This window comes from Amblyomma maculatum, chromosome 1, assembly GCF_055883805.1.
Source record: "Amblyomma maculatum isolate TAMU_Amacu chromosome 1, ASM5588380v1, whole genome shotgun sequence".
Taxonomy (NCBI): domain Eukaryota; kingdom Metazoa; phylum Arthropoda; class Arachnida; order Ixodida; family Ixodidae; genus Amblyomma; species Amblyomma maculatum.
This window is the reverse complement of record NC_139344.1, coordinates 335351323-335366647: the sequence shown is the minus strand read 5'-3', so window position 1 is coordinate 335366647 and position 15325 is coordinate 335351323. Positions and strand designations below refer to the sequence as shown.

Below are 15325 nucleotides of genomic sequence, written 5' to 3'. Positions count from 1 at the left end.
GAAGCCCAAGTGGTTTGCTTCTGAGTCACACTGTGTGGCGTGCAATGCATCCCCAGTGTTTAAAGTCTTGTGATGGTAAGAATATTTTAGGTCCCGTTCTCTAGGATGGGCAGGACTTCTCCAAATGCTGCAGGAGCCCCACTGCATAAAATCGGCAAAAACCGGCGAAAACTACCAAAACATTGCTCGCAGTAAACGCTGCAGGATCGCAGCGTTTTGACAAAGGATATACCCTAATACGTAAATGTGGAGACCATGAAAATGTGATGTTTTCGTATAAAAAGATAAGCCTGACAAAATTGTTTGGGCTAGATGGCACGCCGGTCTAGGGAGGGTACACTATGCATATCTGGGAAACATCCGCTTCCCCATCAGAAATAGCTGGTGTGTTTTGCCAAAGCGTGTGGTCTCCACTTTTGGGTACGGGTATGTAATACTGCAAGAATTGCTTTGCCCTAATATGGTAGTGCAACCTCAAAGCGAACTCGAAATGCAATAAGAGATAGCTAAACCGTTGTTGCTAGCACAGCATAAAAAGTTACACTAATCAAGCTTTTTTAAAGTAATTATAAAGCTCTCGTGGAATTACTAAGCTGAAAAGAAACTGGAATCTGGCATTGAAAATACAAATGTATCCCTCAAGAAAGGACCTCAAGGAGTAAAATAAATAGTTTATTCTTGAGCTGAAGATGAAAACAGTGATGCAATATACCCATTACGCCCTCTCCAATGCCCTAAATGTGTGTGCCCACACACAAATAAAACAAAATCGGACAGATTCAATTTTTTTTTCCAACTAAAAGCCCAAAAGACAACCATCAGTCCGCTGAAAGTTTGTTGCATCTGCATCAGAGGGCAGCCGCATCACCAAGCTACAGTAGCAGGTTTTCGCGGCTCCTCCTTCAGGGAGGCCAAGAGAACTGAATGCAGTCTTGTAAAGAGAGACTGCCATGAAAGATGGCAAAGCTATGCAAAAACATACAAAACACTTGCAACACAGCCAGGAGAATATAAAATGAGAATGCAGAAACTGGGGAGACTTGACTGATGAAATTAAAGCATGTACTTAGTTTGGCATCACGATAGAAAGGTGGTTCAAAACTGCATATAATTATTGGTGCACTGGTGCCTTTCACTGTTGTATAGTCTGTCTCAACTGTCTCCAAAGGCAAAGTAAAATATCTGCTAAAAATGCCCGTCCACAGTCTAGTAAGAGCCAGAACAACTCCAGGTAGCAAACATATAGAAGCAAGCAGGGCCGAGACCATCAGATCACATGACTGCATGCACACAAGTATGTGTATTTTATCTACAGACACATTAGGAAACAAAACAGCCAACTGCAGTAGTATTTTTATGTGCCATGCCCTTCAGTATGCATGATGTCTGGTTCTGCAAATTTTTGGTAGTATTGCACCCAGTAAGAAAACCTTTACCTTTTGCATTCCATCCTGTATTCCCCCGTTTGTGTTTTGTTCATCCAACACGGTAAGCCTCCACCAATGCTTTGTGCATGAATAAACAACACACATGAACTGCCATTATACAGGCTAAAATCACTATAAAACAAACAAAATATAATAGGTGACAGATATTTACAGTGCCAGCAAAGATCCCAATGAATGCCATATAGGAGATCCAGTTAATTGAGCAATGCTAGACCTCAGCTCAACTGTTCGTAATTTGCTGAAGGGGTGAAGCACGAGGCTATAAAATACAAGCATATCTGTAGCAGTTAGCTACATCTCCACAACTGTCGCTTTAAAGGCGTTTTAAGTCCATACTTCTCGGGCACAGGAACAGGTATAGGAAATTTTAAAGCGCTGCTGTTTGTACTTGTGACGAAGGCATGACGAAAGCAGCATCTTTTACATACACCTGACACTGACTTAAAACTTCAGTTACAACACCTAACTGAAATAGCCAGCCTAGCCTCCTTTCACAGATGGCCTTACTTTGAACAAAAAGTGTCAAAAACATTATGCCCAACTTAGTCTTTGGCCTGGACCTCCAATGTCTGTGCAAGCCTTCATGATGAGCGAAAAAGAAGAAAAAAAAAGAAGAGGGGCTCTCACAGACGAAGCATGACAAAGCGTCAAAAAAGACCTGCGCAAATATAATGTGCAGAGATGAATGGTGGAAATTAAAAACCAAATGAGTCATGGCAAGTGGCCGTCCTTGCTCCAGAAACTGACGGACCTGCAATAATAACGCAAAAGAGCACGCAAACAAAACCTGCAACAATGTGCAAATCTTCTCCATCCTGAGCAATGCAACATATGCAGATCATACACAGACGCCTAGCCTTTTTTTTTCTTTTTCACACATGCCTATGACACAGCATGGAGAAACCTGTATAGTCCACGTCCAATCTCAACTTCTCACAATCACACACCCACAGTGACAACAACACAAAAAGAGAAAAATGCCTTGCAGTCTAGCTATACAAGCCACTGAGTTACTAGGTGCACGCAGAGATGTCGTAGCCACTTTCTTCTGCCTGTACGGACACGAGCACTGGTGCTGGTCCCTGGGGCTTGGTGCACATCTGCTGCACAAAGTTGAGTGACAAGCCACAGTCCTTGAGTGCCTCCGTGGCAAAGGCGGCAGGTGCAGATGCCGGCTGGGGCTGGAAGGCATTGAAGGCCGCCGTGTGGCTTTCCGGTGCGGCAACAAATGAAAAGGCCCCTTTCTCTTGGCTACTGCCAAAGAGTGTGCACAGACCGTGCAGGGCACTGGGAAGGATGGGACCACTCATCTCCACCATGTGCATCTCTGTGCCGTTTTGCTTGACCCAGCCTTGTCGCACCTAGTGAGAGGATGATGGAGGGACAGTAAAGAAGTGTTTTTTTAACATGAGCTGGTGCTGATAAAGAGCAACAGGGAAAAAAAAAATTTACCACAGCAGTGCACACCCTCCCGTACCAAGCGAATTTTGAATACTAATGTGCAGCTGCACTGCTTTGCTGCCATCATCAAGCAGCCACATCGGATTAAGCGGGTATTAAGAAAGCTTGATTAAGGGGCACAACTCATCCTCTTCTTTCAGTAGAGGTCAGAGTCAACAAATAAAGACCTCACAAAATCCTTTGGCATCATAAAAACAAGTCTAGTGCATTCACAACAGTGATGAAAAACTATACTAACACAGTCTAGCCTGGTTATAACCAAGTCAGCAGGAACTAGAAATCGCTTCTTTGTCGTCTTCATCTTCTCGTAGCTACGCCTTTTCACGGCATAGCTGCGAGCCATCCGAGGTCTCGCTTTACCTGTCGGAATCCTGCTTTCGCAACAAAAAAGACAAATTTGAGCAAACCGATTTATTGCCACTGGAAAAGGTGGTCCAGCATTCCCTGAACACATTTTGTGAGTGTGGACCTTAGGATCGCGGCCTCCATACAGTCCAACTGCGAATCAAAGTTCTGCTCCGAACTCCCAAAGAACATCCGCAGAGTGTCAACAGCTGCAATGGCCGTTGCAGAGGTCAGCGGCTTAGAGGCACAACCAGCGTCCTCGCACTCTCGGAGGCACTGTCCACAGTGGTCTCTTCCGTGACGCTCCTGGCAACTTCATCAATCGAGTAGTCGTCCACGGCAAGTTCGGCAGCAGCGGAAATGAAGTCCGTGTGGGACAGACCTGGAGGCACAAGGTCCAACCCACTAGCGGACTCTCAGAGCTACTCCAAGTAGGCTGTCATGGCGGCACCTTCAGCTACTGTAGTGACGTCAACTGTGCCAGTTTTGTCCTTGGCAAGCAACATGTCCATGCTGCTGCTTCAGGAGAAGCCAGCTTTCTTGAGGCAGTGAGCGATGGTGAAGGGCTTCACATCCCTCTAGGCACCGCTTGTGGAAAAGATGGCCTTCACAAAAGCGACCTTTATCTTTGTCAAGTTGTCAGCAGAGCAAGCATCGATCAGAAGGCGCTAGGTCATTCGGCGCCGGTGGTAGACCCCTGGTCCATGGGTTGCACAGCTTGGTAGTAGCAGTTGGGAGCAGGAACAAAACCTCAACAGCGCTCAAGTGTGCTTTGACTTGATGCGCAATACAGTTGCCAAGCAACACCAGCACCTTGGCTTCCTTTGGACCATCTCTTTGTCAAAGTCTGTAAGCCACTTGCCAAAAATCTCTCATCATCCGTGGTTTCTTGTTGCTTGTCTAAGTCGCTAGCCTTGAGAGCACCTTGGCGAAGCTGCGCGGCTTCTTGGAGTTTCTAACGGCCAACAAGTCTCGCTTGTCCGAGCCATCCATATCACATCAGCACCGTAATCTGGCCTTTGCTGGCTTTTTCTCCCACGTATTTGTCCATCTTGGCCACGAGAGTCTTCGATGGTAGCAGCTGGAAGAATACCGCTTCGTCTGCATTGTAGACATTCTTGTAAGAAAACGAAAGAATCCGATCGCTGTGCTTGGTCACCTACTGCTGGAGCGATCCCTCATCAACGCATGCAGTCTCCTCAACAATCTTGTTACACATAATGGTGTGCCTTTCCTTGAACGCTGAGCCGCCCATTTCTCAGCTGAAAGTCAGCGTGACCGAGAGCGAAGCTCAAGTTCATGGCCTTCACTAGCATGATTGGTCCACTGAGCATGGGCTGTTCTTCGATTGGGCACCCAAGAAGCACTTGCAAAGTGCAGCTTCTACGTCGCCGTATGTGGTGCTTCAGTTACTCTTTCGGTCCCTGCTGCCAATGTCTGCGTCAAAAAGGGCGTCGATCTTGCTGCTGTTTATGATTATCGTTTAAAGTGGGTGGACTGTGCGATTTCATATTTCCGTGCAATATCACTTCACGTTTTGACGCACCTTGCCCAGAATGGCGCGCTTTGCCTTCAAAGACACCACCTCTCTCTTGCCTGTCGAGGTGCTGGGCTCGCGAGACTCAACATCCCCGAGAAATCGAAGATCAGCAGAGGATGGACAGGGTCGGTTCCAAGAAAGCAGATAACTAAGTAGATCCGCTGTCAAAAATTGTCCAGATGAAGTCAAAGGTCACGAGATATCAAAGCAGCACAAGATAGAAGCGTAATGGCGTCAATAAGAGAAGTGCAAACAAAGATCCATGAAAGCGGAGGAAAGGGGCAGGCAGCGCTTCCTTCCAAGCCCCATAACAGTGCAGCGAGTTCGCCCTCGACGCAGAACCGAGAGGAGAGAAATTCAAGGACAGCGATTGGCCAAGTTGACCGCTCCGTGACATCACCAAATTAGTCTTATATTTCAAAATAACAGCTTGATGGGCTAGTTGGTGCTGCATAATACCCAGAAATGTGGCGCAACAAACACAAACACAAGCGAAGAGACACAACACACGCGCATGTGTTATGTCTCTTCGCTTGTGTTTGTGTTTGTTGCGCCACATTTCTGGGTATTAGTCTTATATTCTTACTTTATTCCTTGGGTACAATCGGCTCGACGGCAGTACAGCACGAGTCATCATGAATGTGGCCAAGCAATGCAGTGAAGTAACCAGTTTTTTTCACGGAAGTGCAAATGACTCCATGAATGCAGCCAACAGCCGAGTTTATCCCTTGTTTTGACAAAATAAATAAATAATAATGATAAAAAAATATATATAAAGTAGAATCTCGATAAACGAAAATCGGTTAAACGGAACTACCGCTTAAACGGAACAAACGCCTCGCGATTGGTTGGTTTTGTATTAAGCCAATGTAAAAAAAAATCTCGTTAATCGGAACTCAAATTTTGCGACCACCGCGTTAACGGAACCGAAAAACTCGAAACCGCAACTAGTTGGACAAGCGCAGTGCCATCGCGGTACGCATCAATGCTCCCCTCCTCCTCCCCACGTCGCCACTCCGGTTTCCGTCTCCGGCGGTTTCCGGTTTGCTCGATGTGGCAACATGCCCAGAAAATACCGTGCACAGCATTATAGCTGATGTCTGCCCCCCTGATGAAAGTGAAGACGAGGAGGAAGAGCTTGAAAACGAGACCGCTGACTCTGATCCTGTGGTGACACCTGCGCAGGCGGAATTGGCAGTCCAAATGCTGAAGAGTTTCTTCCAACGAGAAGGTTCGGAAGTGTTTCTGCACAGCCTGTCAAGTATGGGTGATGCCATTAACAAAAAACAGCTGCGAGAGCTCAAACAAGCAAATATAAAATCCTTTTTCACTAGCCAATAAGTGGTAATTCCCACTTTTGACATTTTTTTTTTTAAATTTCAGTACTAGTACTACTGGAACAAAAATTCACTGCTTATTTTTCACTAATAAAGTTTGTTCTCATAGTATACCGTTCTCCTTATTACCTAGATTTCGCAAATTGAGATCTGCTGAGACTGCCAACTGCGCGCGCGCCAGCCGCGTAGGGTTCACGCGGAAGCGGGTTGCGCAATGCTGAACCTATTCTCTCTTTAAACGAAACTCCTGATAAACGGAACATATTTTCCCGGTCCCTTGAGGTTCCGTTTATCAAGATTCTACTGTGTATATATATATATATATATATATATGTAAAACCTGGTTTTTATGAGTAAAAGGTGGCACTCTGTCCATATCAACCCACCTTTAGCGAGCGCAGGCTGGCTCCGTGGAAGGCCACGGGTGCAAGCAGTGTGGGGGGCACCCCAGCAAGGGGTCCCGTAGGGCAGATGCAGACGCGGCTGTTGAGGAGGAAGTTGAACAGTGCTTGCGTTTCACCTCGCTCGACGAACACCAGTGACCGCGGCCGGCGGTCCTCTCGGCTCTCGTCTAGCCTGGTTGGTGGTAGCAGTCAAGGAGTGCATCACGTTATAGCAATACAAGCTGCAGTGCAGCCTTAATGCCATAATGATTTCTGATGTTACATTTTTTTTAATCACTAAATTTTTGCCTTCTGTACCCTTTGTTCCTTATCTGCACATCCACATCACTACATAATTGCTGAAACTAACAAAATCCAAAATAATTCCACACCACACTGAGATTGAAATATAGCGGAACAGAGTGTTCAAATACGAGGGTTGTCCATAAAATAAGGTTCCCAATAATTCATCACAATGAAAAACATCTTTAGTGGTATTGAATAATACATCTTCTATTTTGCGACAATCCCAAATCAGATTGATGCATTTCTGCAGGCGGTGCGTCATTTTCTTTATTCCAGATTCATAGAAATCTCCCACCGCGCCATGAAGGTAGCTTAAGGGGAGATGCGGGTCGAAAAATGCGGGTTTTTTCGAAAATGACTGATTTTTTGTTTTTACTTGTTTTGTCAAGTTTAGTATCTCTACTTTCATGAAAATAAAAATCAAAGCTGAGTTTAAACAGGAAATGGGCTGAAATTACGTTTAAAGAGCGCACGGTGGCAGTTAAATGACCGAAAGTATGCTATCTTCGAGCGTCCCGCGGTCGGCATAGCGCAGTTGATCGCCGTTGCGGATCACGTGAGGAGATCAGCCAAGCCGCATTCTCCCAATCACCACAGTTGCCCGGCGTCTAAAACGCAAGCAATAATAAAAAAAAAGCATGCCTACGTCGCGTTTTTCAAGCGCTGCGACTGGTTTTTAAATCACGTGGTACGAATCGAGCCTCGCCATTGGCCGCCGCGCGCGCGCATGTGGCGAAGCCCACTTGCTGGCTCCATGCTACGTCGAGGTGCGTTTCCGAGTGACGATCGTTCGGCAACTTTATCTTCGTCATGGATGAAGCACAATTGAACCAGCGCAGTCACCGAGGAGTGAAATACCGTTCTGTTCACAAATATAGAGGACGTTGGCGAAAATCGAAAGAGAAGGCTCGTCCAGTGACAACTCGACCTGTGGCAGTTAGGCCTAGTGGAACCGACGCCGATCCCTCCAGCGTTTCAGATGCCTCCGAGGAATTTGAAGCGGGGTAAGATTGTGTGAGTGCCTCGGAAAAAAAGATTGGGCATTTCTAAGGTGAGGAAATAGCCTGCGATGAGGTGTCATCTGTAGTTACTGACTTGGCAGCGGTGAACGTTCTTGTGGGTGGCGCGATTTGCCCAAGCCAGCGTTCAGGACTTCCATTATTCGGGAACCGGCCGCAAAGCGCAGACTCACTTCGTTTCTTGAACTACTCTGAGAACTCTGCCTGCCCGCAATGTGTGCTTTCCACAACATACTGATTGCGGCGAGTTATGGCGTGCAGGGATGCGAGCAGAGATTGACAGCGGGAGCTCGGATGAAAGCTTCGCCGTCAACGTCAAAGCTGCTGTGGCGGCCTGTTTTATAGGAATTGGATATGAGCAGCTAGTGCGATTTTCCTCAATTATTGGACTCCACAAGCCAATGCATCATAGCTTGGCACATCCAGAGAAATAACAATGCAGAAACAAATGTCCTTGAAGCTGACTGCGGAAGCGAACGCAAATCGCCGCACACTGAAGAAAAAAAGCGCATGTCGGAGTCCACTCGCAAGGGTCACGAGGGAGCGACATATGCTGCAGGAAGTTTCTAGTGCCAGTGGCTGCTTTATGGACAATTTTCTTCTTTTGTTCCAAAGTTTGATCGGAATTGAAGCTCTCTTTTTTAAATAAACATGCAATTTTAACTTCAAATGCATTTTTCTCAAAATGCAATTTTGGGCAATTTTCAGTATTTGCCCTTCATGTTTTTGGTACTTCTGATGCTCATATCTGAATGAAATTTTGCACACATTTTCTCTGAGGCATGAGGAGTGCCATTATCTCTTTCAAAAATAAATACTGATCAAATATTTACAAAAAAAAAAAAATAATTACCACATGGTGGTGTCTTGACAATGTAGACTTGCCAGGTTCAAATTTTTCATGTCATTAGCATACTTAATATGTACTTTATTATTAGTTTTTGGCACTCTACAGTTTATATAGATCAAAATGAGCCATCAACGATGTGTGTTTATGGAAGTTTAGTATGACAAAGAAGGGGGGCAAAAGAGTGTATATTTTACACACCGTCACTAAACAGAACAAAAACTATGCAACTTACAATAAACCTAATTGCAGATTTGAAATCAGCATAAAAAACTGAATTATTAACCAGAGTTTCATAGCTCTAAGTCAAATATTAAAGAAAAAGTGTCTTCGAGTAGCATCTCCCCTTAAAACCTCTTCTTTCAGCTGCTGTGTGGTTCTGAAATGCTTCCTACGCAGGCATTTCTTCAAATCAAGGAAGAGATGGTAGTAGCTTCAGGCTAGGCCTGGGCTGTAGGGCAGTGTGTGGCAGTATCCCACCCAAATTTGTTGATGAGATTGTTCGTAGCACTGACGATGTGGGGACGAGCATCATTCTAATGAAAATGCACTCCCTTCGTGAGCATGCCTCTTCTCGTTTTGAATCGTGCAACGAAGGCACTCTGTCTCATAGTAGCGGTGTGTATTGACTGTTGTACCGGCAGGTATGATTTAGCACAATAACCCCCCTCTGCCCGAAAAAACCCTTACCATCACTTTGCCGGCAGACAGTATTTTGAACTTCAGCGGCTTTGGCCACTCTAAATGTTTCCATTGAGGATATAGCCGTTTCGTTTCCGGTGTCATGTATTGGACCCAGGTCTCGTCCTCTGTGACAATATAGTCACACTTTGGAACCCACTTTGCACAAACTTTGGAAAGCCCAAAATGAACCGTCAAAATTTTGTCAATGCAGGCCTTGTTGACGTCAGGAATCATCTCGCAGAGATGTCGAAGCATCACCTTTCAATCTTTCAGCATTGTTTCTTCCACTTTTACAACTGTTTCGTCCGAAACCGATGGGCGTCCAGAACGCTGTTCGTCAGGGACGTCAGCACGTCTGTCTGAATTCTCGGCCCCATTTGCACATGTGTTGCGCATACACTTTTCTCCGTAGACTTTGCGCAGTTGAGAATCAATACCCACTGGCGCAGTGACATTGCACACAAAAAACGAATCACAGAGCGTAATTCGCACTTGGCAGGAGAAGCGAGTGGGAGCTCCATCTCTAACAGCTGCCAAGCAAAGACTCGGCTTCGCAGACGGCTCGCTGCGGAGAAGACAGGGAGAACCAAGCTACGCGCCAGTTTTGCCGGAGCCCACACAATAGCATTCCTTGCGACTGCAATGCCTTGGGAATCTTATTTTATGGACAACAACCCTCGTAGCTCGGCTATTGCTGTAACGCACTGGTACCTGCTTCTAGGATGCATAGAGGCATAACCACCTGGAATACTCTAATGTCTACGATGAATGTATGCAAGCAATGGTTTCACGACGGCAACGCAGGGTGCGGAAATAATCTAAGCTAAAAAAAGAGAGGCCCAACGGATGCTTCATGAAAGTCCACTGTCACAGTGACAGAAAAGGAAGAGTTAACAAGAAAGAAAAAAGTTCACCACACCGACAGCCGAGGAAGAGAATTTCGCTTCTTAGGTCAGACATGAAAGACTCCAGAACCTGGCAGAACCATTTAATTTCATCAAGATAGCAAAATTTCAATATGCAGCTCAGAAGAGTTGTTTGTGTTGTGTTGGGTTTAACGGCACATAAGCAAGCATCAGCGATGACGGCCACTGGGCAGCACTGGGAGAACATTCTGGAAATGACCAACAAATGGCTGGTCAGGTTTTACACTGCATTCAGTTCAGCTTGCATCTAGATACTATTCACGCGCTCAATGTGGGGAGGAAAAAAAAAAGGGGGAAAGCTCTTCCCTAGAAAACATCAAAGGATACATTTTGCTTTTTGTTGGGTTAAGCGAGGGGAAATCTGCTTGGCTGAGGCCCAAGCTCTCCAACCAGGTCACGGGCTCCTCCTCTTCAGCCGCATCCTCTTCTCGACTGCATGCGACAAGTGGATAAATGCACACAGCCATCTAGTGAAGAAACCTTTACTGAGTAACATGCACATTGCCCTGTTCACATGCATTGAACTAGCATGTTGCCCATGGCAGAATAAACTAGGACAAACCAAAAAGTCAGTACAATACGAAGTTCCGGTACAGGATGCTCATCAGCGGCTAAAAATCTAAACACGTCCACTGTATTTGCTAGCATAATTTGCCCCTCCCCCTTTTAAGTAAAAAAAATTCATGGAAGTATTCACTGCACGGGCTGACACATTTTCACAAATAAATTAAGCATGTTCATTGTGCAAGCGCGTCCAATATGCAAGTAAATACAGTTATTGCCTTTGGAAGACCGAGAGGCACCACACTATACTGACGACAGCAGATTCAAAAGAGACTGCAGAGCATGAGCTTCACAGCTGGTCTAGTTGGTGATTTTTGACAGCATGAGTCATGGTATCAGCTAAAAAAAAAAAAAGAATGAGGGAAGTAGACAAAAAAACAGAAAATGGCGGAAAAGAAGAAATGTACGGAGAAAGGGTCTTTCTTTTCCCCCTCATGCTGGAAACAGCAGCCACACAGATGAGCAAAGACCTTGTTTAACTGTGCTGATAGTACTGCGCTTATGCACTAGCATAAGTATAGTTGCTGTACTAGAGAGGCTGCTCACTCACCCGTCGGTCTTAGCTTCAGCAAGAGGTGACTGCGAGGTGCCGTCCAAGGTCTCGTCCATCTGCTCTTGGGTGACGCACAGGGGCATGGTGAAAGAAATGCCTGGAGAAGAAGTGTTTTACTATAAAATTGAGTACAGCAGGGATAAACAGGCACAAAATCTGAGTTTTGTGTCCCAGGTTTGACCAACATTGGTCCAGAAAACTACAGAACTCGCAACACCCATAATGCAAATAGTTGTGAGCCAAATGTTTTGACTGAAAGGCAAGCATCCCTTTAAAACATATATGGTGCCTAAGGCACTAAGGGGAGATGCTACTCGAAGACACTTTTTCTTTAATATTTGACTTAGAGCTATGAAACTCTGGTTAATAATTCAGTTTTTATGCCGATTTCAAATCTGCAATTAGTTTTATTGTAAGTTGCATAGATTTTGTTCTGTTCAGTGACAGTGTGTAAAATATACACTCTTTTGCCCCCCTTCTTTGTCATACTAAACTTCCATAAACACACATCGTTGATGGCTCATTTTGATCCATATAAACTGTAGAGTGCCAAAAACTAATAATAAAGTACATATAAAGTATGCTAATGACGTGAAAAATTTGAACCTGGCAAGTCTACATTGTCAAGACACCACCATGTGGTAATTTTTTTTTTTGTAAATATTTGATCAGTAGTTATTCTTGAAAGAGATAACGGCACTCCTCACACCTCAGAGAAAATGTGTGCAAAATTTCATTCAGATATGAGCATCAGAAGTACCAAAAACATGAAGGGCAAACGCTGAAAATTGCCCAAAATTGCATTTTGAGAAAAATGCACTTGAAGGTAAAATTGCATGTTTATTTAAAAAAGAGGGCTTCAATTCCCATCAAACGTTGGAACAAAAGAAGAAAATCGTCCGTAAAGCAGCCACTGGCACTAGAAACTTCCTGCAGCATATGTCGCTCTCTCATGACCCTTGCGAGTGGACTTCGAAATGCGGTTTTTTTTTCTTCAGTGTGCGGCGATTTGCGTTCACTTCCACAGTCAGCTTCAAGGACATTTGTTTCTGCATTGTTATTTCTCTGGATGTGCCAAGCTATGATGCATTGGCTTGTGGAATCCAATAATTGAGGAAAATCGCACTAGCTGCTCATATCCAATTCCTATAAAACAGGCCGCCACAGCAGCTTTGACGTTTAGGGCGAAGCTTTCATCCGAGCTCCCGCTGTCAATCTCAGCTCGCATCCTTGCTCGCATCCCTGCACGCCATAACTCGCTGCAATCAGTATGTTGTGGAAAGCACACATTGCGGGCAGGCAGAGTTCTCACAGAGTAGTTTTTGCGGCCGGTTCCCGAATACTGGAAGTCCTGAACGCTGGCTTGGGCAAATCGCGCCGCTCACAAGAACGTTCACCGCTGCCAAGGGATGACGCCTCATCGCAGGCTATTTCCTCACCTTAGAAATGCTCAATCTTTTTTTCCGAGGCACTCGCACAATCTAACGCCGCTTCAAATTCCTCGGAGGCATCTGAAACGCTGGAGGGATCGGCGTCGGTTCCACTAGGCCTAACTGCCACAGGTCGAGTTGTCACTGGACGAGCCTTCTCTTTCGATTTTCGCCAACGTCCTCTATATTTGTGAACAGAACAGTATTTCACTCCTCGGTGACTGCGCTGGTTCAATTGTGCTTCATCCATAACGAAGATAAAGTTGCTGAACGATCGTCACTCGGAAACGCACCTCGACGTAGCATGGAGCCAGCAAGTGGGCTTCGCCACATGCGCACACGCGGCGGCCAATGGCAAGGCTCGACTCGTACCACGCGATTTAAAAACCAGTCGCAGCGCTTGAAAAACGTGGCGTAGGTATGCTTTTTTTTTATTATTGCTTGCGTTTTAGACGCCGGGCAACTGTGGTGATTGGGAGAATGCGGCTTGGCTGATCTCCTCACGTGATCCGCAACGGCGATCAACTGCGCTATGCCGACCGCGGGACGCTCGAAGATAGCATACTTTCGGTCATTTAACCGCCATCGTGTGCTCTTTAAACGTAATTTCAGCCCATTTCCTGTTTAAACTCAGCTTTGATTTTTATTTTCATGAACGTAGAGATACTAAACTTGACAAAACAAGTAAAAACAAAAAATAAGTCATTTTCGAAAAAAAAAAACCCGCGTTTTTCGACCCGCATCTCCCCTTAAGCAGCCATTGACACCAGCCCTGACCCCTATCTCTTCCTCTTTCTCTGTGACACAGAGACTGAAAGTTGGGTCAGATATCTGTGGTCATGTACATAGGATCGACTAAAATGAGTTGTATTAGGTGCGGTGGCGTGTTTCTGGGCTTCCCTTTATGGCAGGTATTTCTTCCTCCCTTCATTTTCTGCCTTCGCTCGTACAGAGTGGCGTTGGTGACCACCACCGTATCCGTGGCTTGGAGACACATTGCGGCACAGAGATGAGACTTTTCCTTGTGGACGTCTCTCATAGCCAGAGTCGCTTTGGGACGTTAAACCCCACAAACCACCAACCGTACACATTTATGTATTTATATTGTCAAGTGCGACATAATGACATAGAAGGCTAAACTGTAATGAGTGACTGTTGCGGCGCGGCAGATGGGACCTTCTGGCTATCGGAGACTGTACAAGCAAAGTGGGTGGACGCTAAGAGGTCAGAGGCTAGCAGAAATGCTAGCAGAATTAGTTAGGCCTTTGCCTTCTGCTACACTTTAGGCCGGAGTCTCTTGAGACCTCCGTCAACCTAGCCTCCCTCCTCGGACTACCCATCCCAACTCGACCAAACCCAACCGTCCTCCGAGCCCCCCTATCCAAACCCTCGCTTCCTTCACGTTACCAAAATTTCCAGTCCAGTCCGTTGACCAATCGACTAGTCACTTTGTGGCCAATAGCACGCAATGTTTCAAAATGAGCTGGCCAATCACTGTGTCACATATACTCCTCTCCTACGCAAGTGAAACAAACAAAAAGCATGCACTAAGCAGCAAGTGGTTGGGCACGTAAATATACACATCTGTGATTTACACTCTCCAAAATCCTCCCATGCAAGAGGTGCCCAGCAGTCACAAAGACAAACAGCGCTGACAGTTGCGCTTTCAAAACACACAACACATAAACCTCAGGCCCGAATATTCCGATGCTGTCCTTGGACGGTATCACACGGGCGGCAGTTTCAAAGGGACGTATCTCCAGGCGTCTTCCCAAGACCACTATGACAACATGCTTTTTTTCATATGGCCTGTTAGTCCTCGTGAGGATCTACACTAGCAGTTAGCAGAAATTGTCGCCAACTGTTAATTATTCTGTAATCGGTGCGTTGCACTCATTCTAATGTTCTTTTGAGATGCAATGTCCCCGGCATAGTAAGCATGTTTCAATGTTCAGTAAGTCAGACATGCTTTAGTGCCGGTTTCTTTGTTATTAGTCAAAGCCAATTAAAATTGGTACGGCAGGGTAAGCTTGCATACCTATGTGTACCAAGCCATGCTGGTCTCTTGAGATGCTGGAGATCTATACTAAGGGGAGATGCGGGTCGAAAAACGCGGGTTTTTTCGAAAATGACTGATTTTTTGTTTTTACTTGTTTTGTCAAGTTTAGTATCTCTATTTTCATGAAAATAAAAATCAAAGCTGAGTTTAAACAGGAAATTGGCTGAAATTACGTTTAAAGAGCACACGGTGGCGGTTAAATGTCCGAAAGTATGCTATCTTCGAGCGTCCCGCGGTCGGCATAGCGCAGTTGATCGCCGTTGCGGATCACGTGAGGAGATCAGCCAAGCCGCATTCTCCCAATCACCACAGTTGCCCAGCATCTAAAATGCAAGCAATAATAAAAAAAGCATGCCTACGTCGCGTTTTTCGAGCGCTGCGACGGGTTTTTAAATCACGTGGTACGAATCAAGCCTCGCCATT

General features: G+C 45.5%; 1 protein-coding gene across 1 annotated transcript in view; it reads right to left on the bottom strand.

Annotated features, from left to right (window-relative positions):
- Nucleotides 1-656: 656 nt before the first annotated feature.
- Nucleotides 657-15325, bottom strand: part of hd (humpty dumpty) — a 31384-nt gene continuing 16715 nt past the window's right edge. Inside the window, exons 8-11 of the mRNA XM_084587789.1 lie at nt 11411-11510; nt 10624-10728; nt 6518-6707; nt 657-2809 (exon numbers count right to left, since the gene is read on the bottom strand). Coding sequence (XP_084443915.1) covers nt 2462-2809; nt 6518-6707; nt 10624-10728; nt 11411-11510 — 743 coding nt within the window. The 3' untranslated portion in view covers nt 657-2461. The remainder of the gene's footprint in view (nt 2810-6517; nt 6708-10623; nt 10729-11410; nt 11511-15325) is intronic.